The following is a 19,311-nucleotide window of genomic DNA, read 5'->3' as shown; positions in this document are numbered from 1 at the left end:
AATTAACTCAAAGGTACAATTGAATATTAATGTGGTTCCTGACGAATATTCATGTGGTTCCTGATCAAGGTACTGGGGCGACTATAGGTACAGTATCCTGTTGTGAGACATATCCCTGTGGTGAGACATATCCCTGTGGTGAGACATATCCCTATTGTGAGACATATCCCTATTGTTAGACATATCCCTATTGTGAGACATATCCCTATTGTTAGACATATCCCTATTGTGAGACATATCCCTGTTGTGAGACATATCCCTGTTGTGAGACATATCCCTATGGTGAGACATATCCCTATGGTGAGACATAACCCTATGGTGAGACATATCCCTATGGTGAGACATATCCCTATGGTGAGACATATCCCTATGGTGAGACATATCCCTATTGTTAGACATAACCCTATGGTGAGACATATCCCTATGGTGAGACATATCCCTATTGTGAGACATATCCCTATGGTGAGACATATCCCTATGGTGAGACATATCCCTATTGTTAGACATATCCCTATGGTGAGACATATCCCTATTGTGAGATATATCCCTATGGTGAGACATATCCCTATTGTGAGACATATCCCTGTTGTTAGACATATCCCTGTTGTGAGACATATCCCTGTTGTGAGACATATCCCTATGGTGAGACATACAGTGGGGCAAAAAAGTATTTAGTCAGCCACCAATTGTGCAAGTTCTCCCTCTTAAAAAGATGAGAGAGGCCTGTAATTTTCATCATAGGTACACTAGGTTCAACTATGAAAATCCAGTAGGATTTTTTATGAATTTATTTGCAAATTATGGTGGAAAATAAGTATTTGGTCAATAACAAAAGTTTATCTCAATACTTTGTTATATACCCTTTGTTGGCAATGACAGAGGTCAAACATTTTCTGTAAGTTTTCACAAGGTTTTCACACACTGTTGCTGGTATTTTGGCCCATTCCTCCATGCAGATCTCCTCTAGAGCAGTGATGTTTTGGGGCTGTTGCTGGGCAACACGGACTTTCAACTCCCTCCAAAGATTTTCTATGAGGTTGTGATCTGGAGACTGGCTAGGCCACTACAGGACCTTGAAATGCTTCTTACGGGATCATTGTCATGCTGAAAGATCCAGCCACGTTTCATTTTCAATGCCCTTGCTGATGGTAGGCTTTGTTACTTTGGTCCCAGCTCTCTGCAGGTCATTCACTAGGTCCCCCCGTGTGGTTCTGGGATTTTTGCTCACCGTTCTTGTGATCATTTTGACCCCACGGGGTGAGATCTTGCGTGGAGCCCCAGATCTAGGTAGATTATCAGTGGTCTTGTATATCTTCCATTTCCTAATAATTGCTCCCACAGTTGATTTCTTCAAACCAAGCTGCTTACCTATTGCAGATTCAGTCTTCCCAGCCTGGTGCAGGTCTACAATGTTGTTTCTGGTGTCCTTTGACAGCTCTTTGGTCTTGGCCATAGTGGAGTTTGGAGTGTGACTGTTTGAGGTTGTGGAAAGGTATCTTTTATACTGATAAAAGTTTCAAACAGGTGCCATTAATACAGGTAACGAGTGGCGGACAGAGGAGCCTCTTAAAGAAGAAGTTACAGGTCTGTGAGAGACAGAAATCTTGCTTGTTTGTAGGTGACCAGATACTTATTTTCCACCATAATTTGCAAATAAATTAATTAAAAATCCTACAATGTGATTTCTGGATTCTTTAATATATCCCTGTTGTGAGACATATCCCTGCAGGAGCTCGTGCACACACACATAAAACTACAGGAAAACATTCAAGGAGAGCACTGTTCAAATTCAACACAAAATGTGCTAATACACACTCAGGTGTGTTTCTGCATCAGTACAACAGACAGACAGAGATTCAACCTGTTTGACCTGGTCTCTACCTCAGCTTATCTTCACTGCCTCTCAACCTGTCTGATCTGGTCTCTACCTCAGCCTACCTTCACTGTCTCAACCTGTCTGACCTGGTCTCTACCTCAGCCTACCTTCACTGTCTCTCAACCTGTCTGATCTGGTCTCTACCTCAGCTTACCTTCACTGTCTCTCAACCTGTCTGATCTGGTCTCTACCTCAGCTTACCTTCACTGTCTCTCAACCTGTCTGATCTGGTCTCTAGCTCAGCTTACCTTCACTGTCTCTCAACCTGTCTGATCTGGTCTCTACCTCAGCTTACCTTCACTGTCTCTCAACCTGTCTGATCTGGTCTCTACCTCAGCTTACCTTCACTGTCTCTCAACCTGTCTGATCTGGTCTCTACCTCAGCTTACCTTCACTGTCTCTCAACCTGTCTGATCTGGTCTCTACCTCAGCTTACCTTCACTGTCTCTCAACCTGTCTGACCTGGTCTCTACCTCAGCTTACCTTCACTGTCTCTCAACCTGTCTGATCTGGTCTCTACCTCAGCTTACCTTCACTGTCTCTCAACCTGTCTGATCTGGTCTCTACCTCAGCTTACCTTCACTGTCTCTCAACCTGTCTGATCTGGTCTCTACCTCAGCTTACCTTCACTGTCTCTCAACCTGTCTGACCTGGTCTCTACCTCAGCTTACCTTCACTGTCTCTCAACCTGTCTGATCTGGTCTCTACCTCAGCTTACCTTCACTGTCTCTCAACCTGTCTGACCTGGTCTCTACCTCAGCTTACCTTCACTGTCTCTCAACCTGTCTGATCTGGTCTCTACCTCAGCTTACCTTCACTGTCTCTCAACCTGTCTGATCTGGTCTCTACCTCAACCTACCTTCACTGTCTCAACCTGTCTGATCTGGTCTCTACCTCAGCTTACCTTCTTCATGCCCGCTGTGGCTTCAATCTATCCAGAAGGACATAGAAAAATGAGAGAAAACAGAAAAAAGGACAGGAGAAAATAAAAGGTTGAGTGGGCTTATAACGTCAGCAGACACCATATGTTGACTATTATGCTGTATTCAATTTACCATAAAACCCTATCCAATGTTGTTCCAATGGTGTCAGTTGTTACGTAGACTACAGTATTGTATTGGTGGGGGGGGGGGGGGGTGAATAGGGTGTAGAATACAGTATTGTATAGGTGGGGGGGGGGGGGGGGTGAATAGGGTGTAGAATACAGTATTGTATGGGGGGGGGGGGTGAATAGGGTGTAGAATACAGTATTGTATTGGGGGGGGGGTGAATAGGGTGTAGAATACAGTATTGTATGGGGGGGGGGGGGGTGAATAGGGTGTAGAATACAGTATTGTATTGGGGGGGGGGGGTGAACAGGGTGTAGAATACAGCATTGTATTGGGGGGGTGAATAGGTTGTAGAATACAGTATTGTATTGGGGGGGGGGGGTGAATAGGTTGTAGAATACAGTATTGTGTTGGTGGGGGGGTGTAAATAGGGTGTAGCATACAGTATTGTGTTGGTGGGGGGGTGAATAGGGTGTAGAATACAGTATTGTATGGGGGGGGCGGTGTGAATAGGGTGTAGAATACAGTATTGTATTGGAGGGGGGGTGTGAATAGGGTGTAGAATACAGTATTGTATTGGGGGGGGGGGGGGGGTGTGAATAGGGTGTAGAATACAGTATTGTATGGGGGGGGGGGGGTGAATAGGGTGTAGAATACAGTATTGTATTGGGGGGGGGGGTGAATAGGGTGTAGAATACAGTATTGTATTGGGGGGGGGGGGGTGAATAGGGTGTAGAATACAGTATTGTATTGGGGGGGGGGGGGGTGAATACGGTGTAGAATACAGTATTGTATTGGGGGGGGGGGGGTGAATAGGGTGTAGAATACAGTATTGTATTGGGGGGGGGGTGAATAGGGAAACAAACCTTGTTCACTTCATTCTTTGACTAGAGTGTGAGAGGGGGTGAGGGAAAGAAAAGGACAAACCATATTAAAACAGATGACAGTGAGACACAAATATGATGGTAATTTCCTAGTTTACATAGAAGAGATGGGTAACTGTTTATTAACAGATCCCTAGTATACTAGGGTTCAATATAACTTTAGGAGTGCACTACATGGCCAGAAGAACAGTGCCTTCGGAAAGTATTCAGACCCCTTGACTTTTCTAAATTTTATTACATTAGAGCCTTACTCTAAAAGGGATTAAATTGTTGTTTTCCTCATCAATCTACACACAATACTGTATAATGACACATTTAAAAAAATTATACATTTTTGCAAATGTATAAAATAACATTAATTGAAATATCACATTTACATAAGTATTCAGACCCTTTACTCAGTACTTTGTTGAAGCACCTTTGGCAGTGACTACAGCCGGAAGTCTTCTTGGGTATGGCGCTAAAAGCTTGGCACACCTCTATTGGTTCGGCTATGAAAAGCCAACTGACATTTACTCCTGAGGTGCTGACCTGTTGCACCCTCGACAACTACTGTGATTATTATTATTTGACCATGCTGGTCATTTATGAACATTTGAACATCTTGGCCATGTTCTGTTATAATCTCCACCCGGCACAGCCAGAAGAGGACTGGCCACCCCACATCGCCTGGTTCCGCTCTAGGTTTCTTCCTAGGTTTTGGCCTTTCTAGGGAGTTTTTCTTAGCCACTGTGCTTCTACACCTGCATTGCTTGCTGTTTGGGGTTTTAGGCTGGGTTTCTGTACAGCACTTTGAGATATAAGCTGATGTAAGAAGGGCTATATAAATACATTTGAATATATTTATTCAGCGAGTTTCTCCCATTCTTCTCTGCAGATCCTCTCAATGTCAGGTTGGATGGGGAGCGTCGCTGCACCGCCATTTCCAGGGCTTTCCAGAGATGTTCGATCGGGTTCAAGTCCGGGCTCTGGCTGGGCCCCTCAAGGACATTCAGAAACTTGTCCCGAAGCCACTCCTGCGTTGTCTTGGCTGTGTACTTAGGGTCGTCAACCTTCACCCCAGTCTGAGGTCCTGAGCGCTATGGAGCAGGTTTTCATCAAGGCTCTCTCTCTACATTGTGCCATTCATCTTTCCATCAGTCCTGACTAGTCTCCCAGTCCCTGCCGCTGAAAAACATCCCACAGCATGATGCCACCACCATGCTTTACCGTAGGGATGGTGTCAGGTTTCCTCAAGATGTGACGCTTGTCATTCAGAACAAAGAGTACAATCTTGGTTTCATCAGACCAGAGAATCTTGTTTCTCATGGTGTGAGGCCTTTAGGTGCCTTTTGGCAAACACCAAGTGGGCTGTCATGTGCCTTTTACTGAGGAGTGGCTTCCGTCTGGCCACTCTACCATAAAGGCCTGATTGGTAGAGTGCTGCAAAGATGGTTGTCCTTCTGGAAGGTTCTCCCATCTCCACAGAGGAACTCTGGAGCTCTGTCAGTGACCATCGGGTTCTTGGTCACCTCCCTGACCAAGGCCCTTCTCCCCCGATTGCTCAGTTTGGCAGGGAAGCCAGCTCTAAGAAGAGTCTTGGTGGTTCCAAACTTCTTCCATTTAAGAATGATGGAGGCCACTGTGTTTTTGGGGACCTTCAATGCTGCAGAATCCTTTGTACCCTTCCCCAAATCTGTGCCTTGACAAAATCCTGTCTCGGAGCTCTACGGACAATTCCTTCGACGTCATGGATTGGTTTTTGCTCTGACATGCACTGTGAACTGTGTGACCTTATATAGACAGGTGTGTGCCTTTCCAAATCATGTCCAATCAATTGAATTTACCACAGGTGGACTCTAATCAAGTTGTAGAAACAACTCAAGGATGATCAATGGAAACAGGATGCACCTGAGATCAATTTCAAGTATCATAACAAAGGGTCTGAATAATTATGGGAGGTATTTCTGTTATTTTTATAAATACATTTGCAAAAATGTACACTTTTTCACTTCGTCATCATGGGGTATTGCGTGTCGACTGATTATGACATTTTTTTATTTAATTGATTTTAGAAAAAGGCTGTAACGTTACAAAATGTGGAAAAAGTCAAGGGGTCTGAATACTTAATCAGGGGAGCGTCGCTGCTCAGCTATTTTCAGGTTTCTCCAGAGATGTTCGATAGGGTTCAAGTCCGGGCTCTGGCTGGGCCCCTCAAGGACATTCAGAAACTTGTCCCGAAGCCATGCACTGTATGTGGACACCCCTTCAACGGACGAATCTGGGTTTGGCGGATACCAGGAGAACGCTTCCTATCCCTATGCATAGTGTCAACTGTAAAGTTTGGTGGAGGAGGAATAAGGGTCTGGGGCAGTTTTTCATGGTTCGGGCCCCTTAGTTCCAGTGAAGGGAAATCTTAACGCTACAGCATACAATGACATTCTAGATGATTCTGTGCTTCCAACTTTGTGGAAACAGTTTGGGGAAGGCCCTTTCCTGTTTCAGCATGACAATGCCCCCATGCACAAAGCTAGGTCCATACGAAAAGGTTTGTCTAGATCGAAGTGTAAGAAATTGACTGGCCTGCAAAGAGCCCTGACCTCAACCCCAGCGAACTCCTTTGGGATGAATTGGAGCGCTGACTGCGAGCCAGACCTAATCGTCCAACATCAGTGCCCGACTTCACTAATGCTCTTGTGGCTGAATGGAAGCAAGTCCCAGCAGCAATGTTCCAACATCCTAGTGGAAATCCTTCCCAGAAGAGTGGAGGCTGTTTTAGAAGCAAAGGGGGGGACCTACTCCATATTAATGCCCATTGGTTTTGCAATGAGATGTTCGACGAGCATCTCTTTTGGCTATGTAGTGCATTCTCAGTCACAATGCATGCGGTCCCCCTGACACAATCTAGACTCATGTCTCAGTTAACTGAGAAAACTAAATATTGTTTTGCTCAAACGGGCAGGTTCCAAATGAGAACGATTCAGCTAGCGGGAAGGGAACTGTATCCTGAACAGGATTCTGGGAAATGGCTGAGTCACTGGCCAATCACTCAGCAGTTATAGAACAGCAGTAGGCGACGCACTCTAACTAATGATAAACTCCCTGGCTTGTGTCCCAAATGACAACCTATACCCTATAAAGTGCACCACTACTGACCAGGGCTCATAAGGCTCTGGTCAATAGTAGTGCACTATATAGGGACAAGGGTGCCATTTGGAACGCATATCTGTGTTGTGTGTAGCACACTCATTCACTTCCTCGCTTCCTAGGACGGTGGCTGTGCATTTGGAAACGGTCATTAGGTTCCCGTCTATGTACTGTATACGGTGATTCGGCTCCATACTGTGAACAGGTACTTCTGTCTATTCTGCATTATACTTTACCCTCTAGATCTCAAGTGCTGTGCTTAGGCCTGTACATTCCTACTCATCCTCAATGTCACACTTGCTCACACACTCAACTAACTTCTAAATGTAAATCACAGTATTGTGGCGATAAAAAACCACCCACCTTTTTGCTGATGTTGTCCTCCTTCAGAGGACAGATGTAACAGAGAGTTTTAGTCTCACGCAAAAGTACATGACCGGTCACACACACACACAACACACACACACACACACACACACACACACATTCCCAAAGGCAAACAAATTCACACACACGCACATGAACTCATGAACTCAAATTTATAGAAAAAGATTAACGCTTGTGTGAAGGCTGGTTAAAGGATATAGGAGACAGGAGGAGACAGGAGGAGACAGTAGGAGACAGTAGCAGGGAGGATATAAGAGACAGGAAGAGACAGTATACAGGAGACAGGAAGAGACAGCGGGAGACAGAAGAAGACGGGAGGAGACAGGAGATAGGAGACAGGAAGAGAGAGGGTATAGGAGACAGGAAGAGACAGGATACAGGAGACAGGAAGAGACAGCGGGAGACGGAAGAAGACGGGAGGAGACAGGAGATAGGAGACAGGAAGAGAGAGGGTATAGGAGACAGGAAAAGAGAGGGTATAGGAGAAAGGAGGACACAGGATATAGGAGACAGGATATATGAGACAAGAGGAGATAGGAGGAGACAGGATATAGGAGACAGTAGGAGACAGGGTACAGGAGACAGACAGCGACGATAGGAAACAATAGGAAACAGTAGGAGACAGGATATAGGAGACAGGATATAGGGGACAGTAGGACACAGGATATAGGAGACAGGATATAGGAGACAGGATGACTGTATTGAACTAGACAGTAGGAAACAATAGGAAACAGTAGGAGACAGGATATAGGAGACAGGATATAGGGGACAGTAGGACACAGGATATAGGAGACAGGATATAGGAGACAGGATGACTGTATTGAACTAGAGGATGAGAGGAGTGAAGAGGGAGGGATGACTGTATTGAACTAGAGGATGAGAGGAGTGTAGAGGGGATGAGGAGGGAGGTTGAACTTAAAGCTCAGATAAACCAACCTGCTTCTCCTTGTCTTTCTTCTCAGCCTATAGAAGCCAGGGAGACATACAAGTGGAATGAGTTATGCTTCGAACACACAGACACACACACAGACACACCGTCCATATGCCACTACTGTACTGTACCTCATCGTATGTAACTCAGACAATGTCATTGTGAGGCATCTGTCATCAGGAGAGCTAACAGAATCGTGTTGCTCTCTGTCACACACACACACACACACACACACACACACACACACACCAGAGGGACACACCTTTTCCTTCTTCTTGTCAAGCTTTAGGAAAAATAAAACAAATGAGGTAAACATGATGACTAGAGATGATAGAACAACATAACTACTAAATCAAATCAAGGAGAGTGAGATGGGAGAGGTTGGAGGGGAGTGAGACGGGAGAGGTTGGAGGGGAGTGAGACGGGAGAGGTTGAAGAGGAGTGAGACGGGAGAGGTTGTAGAGGAGTGAGACGGGAGAGGTTGGAGGGGAGTGAGACGGGAGAGGTTGGAGGGGAGTGAGACGGGAGAGGTTGGAGGGGAGTGAGACGGGAGAGGTGGGAGGGGAGTGAGATGGGAGAGGTTGGAAGGGAGTGAGATGGGAGAGGTTGGAGGGGAGTGAGATGGGAGAGGTTGAAGAGGAGTGAGACGGGAGAGGTTGAAGAGGAATGAGACGGGAGAGGTTGGAGGGGAGAGGTTGGAGGGGAGTGAGAAGGGTGAGCTTGGAGGGAAGTGAGATGGGAGAGGTTGGAGGGGAGTGAGACGGGAGAGGTGGGAAGGGAGTGAGATGGGAGAGGTTGAAGAGGAGTGAGATGGGAGAGGTTGGAGGGGAGTGAGATGGGAGAGGTTGGAGGGGAGTGAGATGGGAGAGGTTGAAGAGGAGTGAGACGGGAGAAGTTGGAGGGGAGTGAGATGGGAGAGGTTAGAGGGGAGAGGTTGGAGGGGAGTGAGACGGGAGAGGTTGGAGGGGAGTGGGACGGGAGAGGTTGGAGGGGAGTGAGATGGGAGAGGTTGGAGGGGAGAGAGATGAGAGAGGTTGGAGGGGAGAGAGATGAGAGAGGTTGGAGGGGAGAGAGATGAGAGAGGTTGGAGGGGAGAGAGACGGGAGAGGTTGGAGGGGAGTGAGACGGGAGAGGTTGGAGGGGAGTGAGATGGGAGAGGTTGGAGGGGAGTGAGATGGGAGAGGTTGGAGGGGAGTGAGACGGGAGAGGTTGGAGGGGGGTGAGAAGGGAGAGGTTGGAGGGGAGTGAGACGGGAGAGTATGGAGGGGAGTGAGATGGGAGAGGTTGGAGGGGAGTGAGACGGGAGAGGTTGGAGGGGAGTGAGACGGGAGAGGTTGGAGGGGAGTGAGACGGGAGAGGTTGAAGGGGAGTGAGACGGGAGAGGTTGGAGGGGAGTGAGACGGGAGAGGTTGAAGGGGAGTGAGACGGGAGAGGTTGGAGGGGAGTGAGACGGGAGAGGTTGGAGGGGAGTGAGACGGGAGAGGTTGGAGGGGAGTGAGACGGGAGAGGTTGGAGGGGAGTGAGACGGGAGAGGTTGAAGGGGAGTGAGACGGGAGATGTTGGAGCGGAGTGAGACGGGAGAGGTTGGAGGGGAGTGAGACGGGAGAGGTTGGAGGGGAGTGAGACGGGAGAGGTTGGAGGGGAGTGAGACGGGAGAGGTTGGATGGGAATGAGACAGGAGAGGTTGAAGAGGAGTGAGATGGGAGAGATTGGAGGGGAGTGAGACGGGAGAGGTTGGAGGGGAATGAGACAGGAGAGGTTGAAGATGAGTGAGATGGGACAGGTTGGAGGGGAGTGAGACAGGAGAGGTTGAAGGGGAGTGAGACAGGAGAGGTTGGAGGGGAGTGAGACAGGAGAGGTTGGAGGGGAGTGAGGATGTGAGAGGTTGGAGGGGAGTGAGACGGGAGAGGTTGGAGGGGAGTGAGACGGGAGAGGTTGGAGGGGAGTGAGGATGTGAGAGGTTGGAGGGGAGTGAGACGGGAGAGGTTGGAGGGGAGTGAGGATGTGAGAGGTTGGAGGGGAGTGAGACGGGAGAGGTTGGAGGGGAGTGAGATGGGAGAGGTTGGAGGGGAGTGAGACGGGAGAGGTTGGAGGGGAGTGAGACGGGAGAGGTTGAAGGGGAGTGAGACGGGAGAGGTTGGAGGGGAGTGAGACAGGAGAGGTTGGAGGGGAGTGAGACAGGAGAGGTTGGAGGGGAGTGAGACAGGAGAGGTTGAAGGGGAGTGAGGATGTGATACAAGCTCAATGTTTCCTGACAAACACACGCACTTGATCTTAGAGCCAACCATATCACAACATGAATGGACAGAGGAGTGATATACATAAATAATCTCAACACAACCTTGTCTTTCTCACTGTCCACATCACCGTCATCACCCTACAGGAGGCCAAGGGAGACAACCACATTCAAGAATAGGCACAACCTACATATAACCTACACACAACCTATACCATAACCTGAACAACTTCAGCAAGACTGAAAATGCAGCTCCAATACACTTAAATTCTAATATTGTAGATTTTAAAATGCAAATCTACAACATCATCTTCAAACTGGTTGGTTATACACCAATGAGGAGATGGATATGTCAGCTGAGACTAGTACAAATACACTGAAACAACACACCACATACACAGTCTATATTGGACACTGGAAGTTGTTTGATACCGCCACTGCCTTGAGAACCATTGTCCTTTTTGTCAACAAACCTTTCTTTGCTCCTTATCCTTGTTGTCAATCTGAAGAGGAGAAGACGAGAGCGAGAGAGAAAGAGAGAGAGATACTGTCCTCAGATGCTTAAAGTGCCAGCCCCCCAGACCCATAAGCACACACACTCTTTCTCTCTCACACACACACACACAAAGTACCAAGGAGTAGGGCAGAGGAACACATAACACCCAGGGCAGGTTGGGAGTAACCATTTACAAACAGAGTTATCTAGCATCAACCAAACAGTAATTGACAAACTATTAATTTGTTTGAGCCTCAAGGAGTCAGTCTATGGTCATTACCTTTTCAACCTCTCAGAGCAGGTATGATAATGGTAGATATGTTGAATGTTAGATATCTAACATTATCACACAAGCATCCAGCTATCCCCTTCTGTTAGCATTGCTGCTATGATACTATCCCTCCCTGTTCTCTCCAATGCTAATATCTACCATTATCCCACTAGCATCCAGCTATCCCACACTATTATCTCCAATGCTAATATCTTCCATTATCCCACTAGCATCCAGCTATCTCTCCCTGTTATCTCCAATGCTAATATATTCCATTATCCCACTAGCATCCAGCTATCTCTCCCTGTTATCTCCAATGCTAATATATTCCATTATCCCACTAGCATCCAGCTATCCCTCCCTGTTATCTCCAATGCTAATATCTTCCATTATCCCACTAGCATCCAGCTATCTCTCCCTGTTATCTCCAATGCTAATATATTCCATTATCCCACTAGCATCCAGCTATCTCTCCCTGTTATCTCCAATGCTAATATATTCCATTATCCCACTAGCATCCAGCTATCCCTCCCTGTTATCTCCAATGCTAATATCTTCCATTATCCCACTAGCATCCAGCTATCCCTCCCTGTTATCTCCAATGCTAATATCTTCCATTATCCAACCATTTTTCTTTCCCTTTTCTTTAATCTGAATAAAGTTTTTAGAAGTTGGAATCGTCCCCCAGCGTGGAGATAAGAGCAACCCATTGTACCAGCCCACCTCCCATGTGGAGAGACATAACACATTCAATTATCTGCTGGCTCCCTGCTAGTCACTAGTCTATTAACGTCTCACTCTAGAGGAGGAAGGGAAGACGTCATGCTGAGGAGATGTTGTAAATCTCTTAAATGGCGTTGTGGAGCTAAGTGAGGCTGTGAGAAGCTGTGAGAGTAGCTTTACTAGGCCATTCGACTGCTGCCACTAACGACTACCACAAGACTACGAGCAACATTTTGAATGTTTACATGGGGACAGAGGGGATTTAAAGGGATCGGTATACACAGCCATCTTTCCCCTAGAACCCCCTCACCTCTGAGCCAGCGTCCGAGTCCGAGCAACCAGACTGAGACAAGAAAAAGGAGGATGAGACAAAGAGGTGAAAAAGACCTTACCTCCATGACCCATAAGGAGATGTTGATTTCCTGCCTTAAACCAACAAAGTAATTTTCTTCTGTATGTAAAGTGTTTACAACAGCAATGTGAGTATGAGGTCAAGTCTAGGTTATATTGCAGGTTGCTCAGGATTATTTTATACATACAGTATGTATATACATATACACCTTAACCCTATTGATACCAACTAGACAACTGTCAGTTTAACTCTGGTATCAGTGACCAAGTTATACAACACTATTAGATCAAGCAGTCCAGTCAAGTCCCGTATCTCCTCTTACCTCCGACTAGCAGCCAAATGAAAATCCCAGAAAATAATGGGAAAAAAAGAAGAAGGTTTAATATGTATCAGTAGGGGAGGGGATTGTTGACAATGATGTAGTGGTAAATAATATAGGTGGGTAAACTCTGATCGCGAAAAAAAATAAAAATGATGCTCCCTACGCTTTCCATGCATTTTTAAACAAAAGGTGGGTAAACTGTTGGGCAAAACAAACACTTTGCTCTATACAAACTACAGGCTAACGCTAACACTGATCTCTATACAAACTACATGCTAACGCTAACACTGAGCTCTTTACAAACTACCGCCTAACGCTAACACTGAGCTCTATACAAACTACATGCTAACGCTAACACTGAGCTCTATACAAACAACATGCTAACGCTAACACTGAGCTCTATACAAACTACAGGCTAACGCTAACACTGAGCTCTATACAAACTACATGCTAACGCTAACACTAAGCTCTATACAAACTACAGGCTAACGCTAACATTGAACACTGAGCTCTATACAAACTACAGGCTAACGCTAACACTGAGCTCTATACAAACTACATGCTAACGCTAACACTGAGCTCTATACAAACTACAGGCTAACGCTAACACTGAGCTCTATACAAACTACATGCTAACGCTAACACTAAGCTCTATACAAACTACAGGCTAACGCTAACACTGAACACTGAGCTCTATACAAACTACAGGCTAAAGCTAACACTGAACCCTGAGCTCTATACAAACTACAGGCTAACGCTAACACTGAGCTCTATACAAACTACAAGCTAAAGCTAACACTGACCTCTATGCAAACTACAGGCTAAAGCTAACACTGCACCATGTTCTCTATACAAACTACAGGCTAAAGCAAACACTGAACACTGTGATCTATACAAACTACAGGCTAAAGCAAACACTGAACACTGTGATCTATACAAACTACAGGCTAAAACTAATACTGTGCATTGTACAAACTACAGGCTAAACATTCAATATTGTGCTCTATGCAAACAAGCTGAAGTTCACACTGAAAACTATGCTCTAAAAACTCTGTCCTCTGTATGGGAGGGTAATACCCACCACGTCATCCTCCCCCTCGTTGTCGGTTAGAGCCTGGAGAGGACAAACACACAACCCTCAGTTTCAATGAGAGATGTAAACTGAAACCGCACCACTGTTTAAAAGCTGAGAGAAATTCAGTGCCCTTTTCATTGACTACAAGACAGCCCAGAAAAAAAATGTTAACTTACAGTGTTGTCAACAACGACCTAGAGTATGACAGAAAACAACTAGATACTATGCCATATAATAGTAGCATCTTAACTGCCTGTGTTAGATGGACAGACCTACCCCCTCATCGAACTCCTCAGGCTCCTCCTCATCCTCAAGCTTAGGAGAAAAACGGGTACATCGTCAATCAATTCAATCAAATGTATAAAACCCTTCATGAAGGTGTCCTGTTTAAATGGGGGGTACCACCGCTGATATCAAAAAGAAGGATTCTAGAACGGCCACACAAGGAATCATACACTACTGTTCAAAAGTTTGTGGTCATTGAGAAATGTCCTTGTTTTTTTAAAAAGAAAAGCTTTTTTAAATTTGTTTTAATCAATCAACCATCAAGCCAATTCAACTTGTGGGAGGTGCTTCAGGAAGGGTTACCAACTAGAATGCCAAAGGTCTGCCAGGCTGTAATTGCGGCAAATGGAGGATTCTTTGACGACAGAAAAGTTTGAAGGACACAATTATTATTCCAATTGAAAATCATTATTTATAACCGTGTCGATGTCTTGACTATATTTCCTAATCATTTAGCAAATCATTTCATGTATGTTTTTATGGTAAACAAAGACATTTCTAAGTGACCCCAAACTTTTGAACAGTAGTGTATATGGATGGAGAGAGGTCTACAGACCAACAATAAGTTATATAGGGATGGAGAGGTCTACAGACCTACAAGAAGTAAAATATAGGGATGGAGAGGTCTACAGACATACAGGAAGTTATATAGGGATGGAGAGGTCTACAGACCTACAAGAAGCTACATATGGATGGAGAGGTCTACAGACCAACAAGAAGCTACATATGGATGGAGAGGTCTACAGACCTACAAGAAGCTACATATGGATGGAGAGGTCTACAGACCTACAAGAAGCTACATATGGATGGAGAGGTCTACAGACCTACAAGAAGCTATATATGGATGTTGATACATTTTTCATAAGGAAAAATCAAGTCAGAAAAGTCCAAGTGGAAAGAAGCCTTTTTAATCCGTAAATAAAACTGTAAATGCACACTATAGGTTGAAAATGTCCTTCATTGCAGGAACGTTCTCCTGCAACAGGGTGATCAAATTAAGAACCTACATCTGTGTAGTTGCTATAGGGAAGCCAACACTTCCAGCCATTGGTTTTCATCCATGTCCTTATTTGATTTGTTTGGTTGTCTTTGCCATGACAACAAACCAAAGACAGAGAGGTGCTGGCTGCAACACGAACAGACAGGCTAAGGAGAAGATCCTAGGTACAGGACAGGGTTTAGTCGGGATGTTGCGTTGAGATATATAGGCACTGGTGTGGATCTGGGTCATAGAAGGAAAGGGCAGAGGTGCGAGGAGAGAGAGCGGGTCACCTTGGACCCAGGAACAGCCTTTGGACCTTTGACCTACCATACACTCCTCTGCGGCGACCTGGAGACACACACACACACACACACACACACCTGCTGGTTAGTCTTCATATTGCTTCGATATGCTCTGAACCACTTTATGTACACGCACACATACACACACACACACGCACACGCACACATACACACGCACGCACGCACGCACGCACACACACACACACACCCACACACACACCCACACACACACACACACACACAAACACACACACACCTTATTTTGGGATCCCTCGTAATCGAGTAAGATTCCCCCCCCGGCACCTAAGTATAATGTGTAAAGTGTCTGACAACGTTGCTTCTCACCTGTTTAGCCCCCATGCACTCAAACATCTTCTCCAACAAGACCCGCATCTGTTGTATGTTATTCATCAACACACACGGCTGGGAGAGAGGGAGGAAAAGAGATGGAGACAGAAAGAGAGAGGGAGAGAGAAAGAGAGAGAGATACGAGACAAAGAAAAGAGAGGAGAGAGAAACAAAAGAGAGTAAAATAGAAGGTGTGTGTTGAGGTGAAGTGAGATTCAGAGAGACGAGAGAATAAAATAGAAGGTGTGTGTTGAGGTGAAGTGAGATTCAGAGAGGCGAGAGAGTAAAATAGAAGGTGTGTGTTGAGGTGAAGTGAGATTCAGAGAGGCGAGAGAGTAAAATAGAAGGTGTGTGTTGAGGTGAAGTGAGATTCAGAGAGACGAGAGAATAAAATAGAAGGTGTGTGTTGAGGTGAAGTGAGATTCAGAGAGTCGAGAGAGTAAAATAGAAGGTGTGTGTTGAGGTGTAGTGAGATTCAGAGAAGCGAGAGAGTAAAATAGAAGGTGTGTGTTGAGGTGAAGTGAGATTCAGAGAGAAGAGAAACAACATGCTGTAGTAACTAAGAAAACTAAGGTGTTTTACAAGCTCTAAAGATGATGCAGTACAGAAGCTGTAGAGAGAGGACACAGTGTCCTTCAGAAATGAGTTTTGAAGTGGATACAGTCTATCGGTTCCTAAAGGAACCCTGTTGAGAGAATGCAGTACTCACTATCTTCTCCTTCTGGCAGTAGGAGGGAAACTCCTTGGACAGGATAGCACAGTATTGCATCAGCACCTTTGTGATGGTCTGGAGAGAGAGAGAGAACAGTCAGAAAACACCTTGGTGATGGTCTGGAGACAGAGAGAACAGTCAGAAAACACCTTGGTGATGGTCTGGAGACAGAGAAAACAGTCAGAAAACACCTTGGTGATGGTCTGGAGACAGAGAAAACAGTCAGAAAACACCTTGGTGTTGGTATGGAGACAGAGAGAACAGTCAGAAATGCTTAAATAATTATTACATAACAGAGAGAGAGAAAGAAGGAGAGTGACAGCTTTCTACCCTGCAGACTGATACAACACACCAACCACTGGGGTTTCACCCTGCAGACTGATACAACACACCAACCACTGGGGTTTCACCCTGCAGACTGATACAACACACCAACCACTGGGGTTTCTACCATGCAGACTGATACAACACACCAACCACTGGGGTTTCTACCCTGCAGACTGATACAACACACCAACCACTGGGGTTCTACCCTGCAGACTGATACAACACACCAACCACTGGGTTTCTACCCTGCAGACTGATACAACACACCAACCACTGGGGTTCTACCCTGCAGACTGATACAACACACCAACCACTGGGTTTCTACCCTGCAGACTGATACAACACACCAACCACTGGGGTTTCTACCCTGCAGACTGATACAACACACCAACCACTGGGGTTTCTACCCTGCAGACTGATACAACACACCAACCACTGGGGTTTCTACCCTGCAGACTGATACAACACACCAACCACTGGGGTTTCACCCTGCAGACTGATACAACACACCAACCACTGGGGTTTCACCCTGCAGACTGATACAACACACCAACCACTGGGGTTTCACCCTGCAGACTGATACAACACACCAACCACTGGGGTTCTACCCTGCAGACTGATACAACACACCAACCACTGGGGTTTCACCCTGCAGACTGATACAACACACCAACCACTGGGGGTTCTACCCTGCAGACTGATACAACACACCAACCACTGGGGTTTCACCCTGCAGACTGATACAACACACCAACCACTGGGGTTTCTACCCTGCAGACTGATACAACACACCAACCACTGGGGTTCTACCCTGCAGACTGATACAACACACCAACCACTGGGTTTCACCCTGCAGACTGATACAACACACCAACCACTGGGTTCTACCCTGCAGACTGATACAACACACAAACTCTATCACAAGTTCAGTGTTTTAAAGTCAACAATAACCATCTGAACATGGCGATAATGTTTTTCAGGTGTTTTGAAGTGTCCATAATTACATCTCTCTACCTCTTATTCTCTGTATTAAAGTTGTGTTTGTTGTTAAGGAGGTTGACTCTGTATTAATTATGTTGCTTGCTAATTTGATTGAATTAAATTCCATTGACATTTATCTATTCATCTCAGCGAGAGAGTTTGTGTGTGTGTGTGTGTGTGTGTGTGTGTGTGTGTGTGTGTGTGTGTTTGTGCACATGGTGTGTGTGCGTATGTGTGTGTGTGTTTGTGTGTTACCTTGGCGAATCGCCTGTTGTAGTGGGCCTGCACCTTGGGGTCAGGACAGTCTAGTTTCTTGATGATCTCAAAGCTCTGGTTGAGCTGGGTGAAGATGTCCACTACTGAACTGGAGAACAGAGCATGCTCCGATGTCTGCTGGAACTATAGTAGGGAGGAGAGAGCGATAGAGATAGAGGGAGAGAGAGAGAGCCACAGAGAGAGAGAGAGAGCGAGAGGTCAGAGGTCATGGTACAAAGGTCAGATAGGTAGAATTAGTCTGTGCCCCGAATGTCCACCATTTTCCTGACGTGTGTACTTGCACACTCCCCAAAATTAATTTTAAAGTATAGGATTGGTGTAAGTATTGGCTAGAGGGAGTTTCCGCCATTGTTAAACCCATGCGAGAAAGAGTGCACGTGAGCTGGTGAGATGTGGAGGTCCCTCACCCCTTCCCTCTTGTCCCTCTCTAGAGCTCCATTCATAAACTCCATGGACACATCCTCGTTCTCACCCAGCCACTGAAGGACAAACTGCAGAAACCACCTGGAGAGAGAGGAAAGAAGAGGGAGAAAGAGAAGGAGGAGGAGGGAGGGACAGTGGGAAAGAAAACGAGAAAGAGACAGACAGGAAGGGAGCCAGACAGTCAAAAAGGGAGACAGTCAAAAAGGGAGACAGACAGGAAGGGAGACAGACAGGAAGGGAGACAGACAGAAAGGGAGACAGACAGAAAGGGAGACAGACAGAAAGGGAGACAGACAGACAGACAGACAGACAGACAGACAGACAGACAGACAGACAGACAGACAGAAAGGGAGCCAGACAGACAGAAAGGGAGACAGACAGAAAGGGAGAGTCAGAAAGGGAGACAGTCAGAAAGGGAGACAGACAGAAAGGGAGACAGTCAGAAAGGGAGACAGACAGAAAGGGAGACAGACAGACAGACAGGGAGACAGACAGAAAGGGAGACAGTCAGAGAGGGAGACAGTCAGAGAGGGAGACAGACAGAAAGGGAGACAGTCAGAGAGGGAGACAGTCAGAGAGGGAGACAGTCAGTGAGGGAGACAGTCAGTGAGGGAGACAGTCAGTGAGGGAGACAGACAGAAAGGGAGACAGACAGAAAGGGAGACAGACAGAAAGGGAGACAGACAGAAAGGGAGACAGACAGAAGGGGAGACAGACAGAAAGGGAGACAGACAGACAGGGAGCCAGACAGAAAGGGAGACAGACAGAAAGGGAGACAGACAGAAAGAGAGACAGTCAGTAAGGGAGACAGTCAGTGAGGGAGACAGACAGAAAGGGAGACAGACAGAAAGGGAGACAGACAGAAGGGGAGACAGACAGAAAGGGAGACAGACAGAAAGGGAGACAGACAGAAAGGGAGACAGACAGAAAGGGAGACAGACAGAAAG

At 46.2% G+C, this 19,311-nt stretch overlaps 1 protein-coding gene across 2 annotated transcripts in view; it reads right to left on the bottom strand.

The window, feature by feature from the left end:
- Nucleotides 1-19,311, bottom strand: part of LOC110536437 (protein unc-13 homolog B) — a 135,044-nt gene that overhangs the window by 16,442 nt on the left and 99,291 nt on the right. For both annotated transcript variants that reach the window (XM_090191219.1, XM_090191220.1), the window contains 4 exons: nucleotides 18,349-18,445; nucleotides 17,921-18,064; nucleotides 16,355-16,432; nucleotides 15,643-15,720 (listed from right to left, as the gene is read on the bottom strand). In XM_090191219.1, coding sequence (XP_090047345.1) covers nucleotides 15,643-15,720; nucleotides 16,355-16,432; nucleotides 17,921-18,064; nucleotides 18,349-18,445 — 397 coding nt within the window. The remainder of the gene's footprint in view (nucleotides 1-15,642; nucleotides 15,721-16,354; nucleotides 16,433-17,920; nucleotides 18,065-18,348; nucleotides 18,446-19,311) is intronic.

The sequence above is a fragment of the Oncorhynchus mykiss genome, chromosome 11 (genome assembly GCF_057628025.1).
Source record: "Oncorhynchus mykiss isolate SJ-2025 chromosome 11, ASM5762802v1, whole genome shotgun sequence".
Classification (NCBI taxonomy): Eukaryota; Metazoa; Chordata; class Actinopteri; order Salmoniformes; family Salmonidae; genus Oncorhynchus; species Oncorhynchus mykiss.
This window is presented reverse-complemented; position numbering and strand designations above follow the sequence as displayed.